The 1,201-nt window shown below is 34.6% G+C and overlaps 1 protein-coding gene across 1 annotated transcript; it reads left to right on the top strand.

The window, feature by feature from the left end:
- Window positions 1-237: 237 nt before the first annotated feature.
- On the top strand, window positions 238-1,197 carry LOC112468584 (ATP-dependent DNA helicase PIF5-like; the record flags this gene model as incomplete). The annotated part of the gene is given in 3 exon segments (XM_025037821.1): window positions 238-541; window positions 543-695; window positions 697-1,197. Coding segments are annotated over 3 exon segments (903 nt in total), but the record flags the coding sequence as incomplete, so codon positions are not given.
- Between the last annotated feature and the right edge of the window lie 4 nt (window positions 1,198-1,201).

The following is a 1,201-nucleotide window of genomic DNA, read 5'->3' as shown; positions in this document are numbered from 1 at the left end:
CAATACGCAGCCGGAAAATTATTTCTTTTCATTACTGCTCATGTTTAAACCGTGGCGGAAAATAGAAGATCTTAAAGACGGATGTGATACATATACAGAAGCATTTCACAAGGAAAAGTTATATCTTACGGAAGCACTGCAATATCATGAAAAATTAGACGAAGTGGAAAAAGCATTTGAAACTGCGAAGCAATTAGTTGAACAATATTTAGATAATTTGGGAAAACAGCATGAGTCTCAAGATGATCCCGATAATCCAATAGGTGTTCAAAATATTGAGGCTGGTGAAGCGATGCAAGATTTTAAGGATCTTGGTGACAAATTAAATCAGGAAATCGATGTATCTGAAATGATTTCAAATCTGAACGCAGATCAAAGAAGAATATTTGACAGAGTCATCAACGCCGTAAAGATATCGCCGGATAACGAACAATTTAAACAATTACTATTATACGTTAGCGGAGAAGGAGGTACTGGTAAAAGTTTTTTAATTAAAACAATTAAATGCTGGATAAAACAAAATCTCCACAAGGATACTGCTGGTAACAGCACCTACCGGTATAGCGGCGTTTAATATCGATGGTTTAACAAATCACAGGCAATGGCAGTTATCTGTTGAACATGGTGATCAGTCTCCTAAGTATACACTATTATCTGATTACGTTTTGAAAGTTTTACGGGCAGATCTTAAAGATGGTTAGTCTTATTATAATTGATGAAGTGTCAATGATATCTAATTTAACTTTCATGTATATACATTTACGACTATGTCAAATATTTGATACCATGGATGACGATTTCTTTGGTGGAAAGCATGTTTTTTTATTTGGAGATCTGCTTCAATTACCTCCTGTACGTGAAAATTTTATCTTTGTTCCACTATCAAAAGCAGAATTTAATAAATATATTGGCAGTGTGGGGACTACTTCTGAGGAATGGTTGTGGCAAAAATTTCAATATGATGAATTGACGATCAATATGCGTCAGCAAAGAGATACAGCTTATCGTGAATTACTCTCGAGAGTTCGTGTTGGTTTATTGACAACTTCTGATTCTGAGATTCTCGAGAAAAGAAGAATATCATTGAAAGGTCAGTCTTTCGATGAAAGATTATACGAATTGTGTAATTATCTTGATAATTTGCCGCCTAACATTGTTTGTTTACTGCCTACTCGTTATTTGTGCGATGTTCTTAACACTG

This window comes from Temnothorax curvispinosus, unplaced genomic scaffold, assembly GCF_003070985.1.
Source record: "Temnothorax curvispinosus isolate PA1 unplaced genomic scaffold, ASM307098v1 QBEX01018663.1, whole genome shotgun sequence".
Taxonomy (NCBI): Eukaryota; Metazoa; Arthropoda; class Insecta; order Hymenoptera; family Formicidae; genus Temnothorax; species Temnothorax curvispinosus.
Note: the sequence above shows the minus strand (reverse complement) of the source record. Positions and strands in the feature narration are given on the sequence as shown.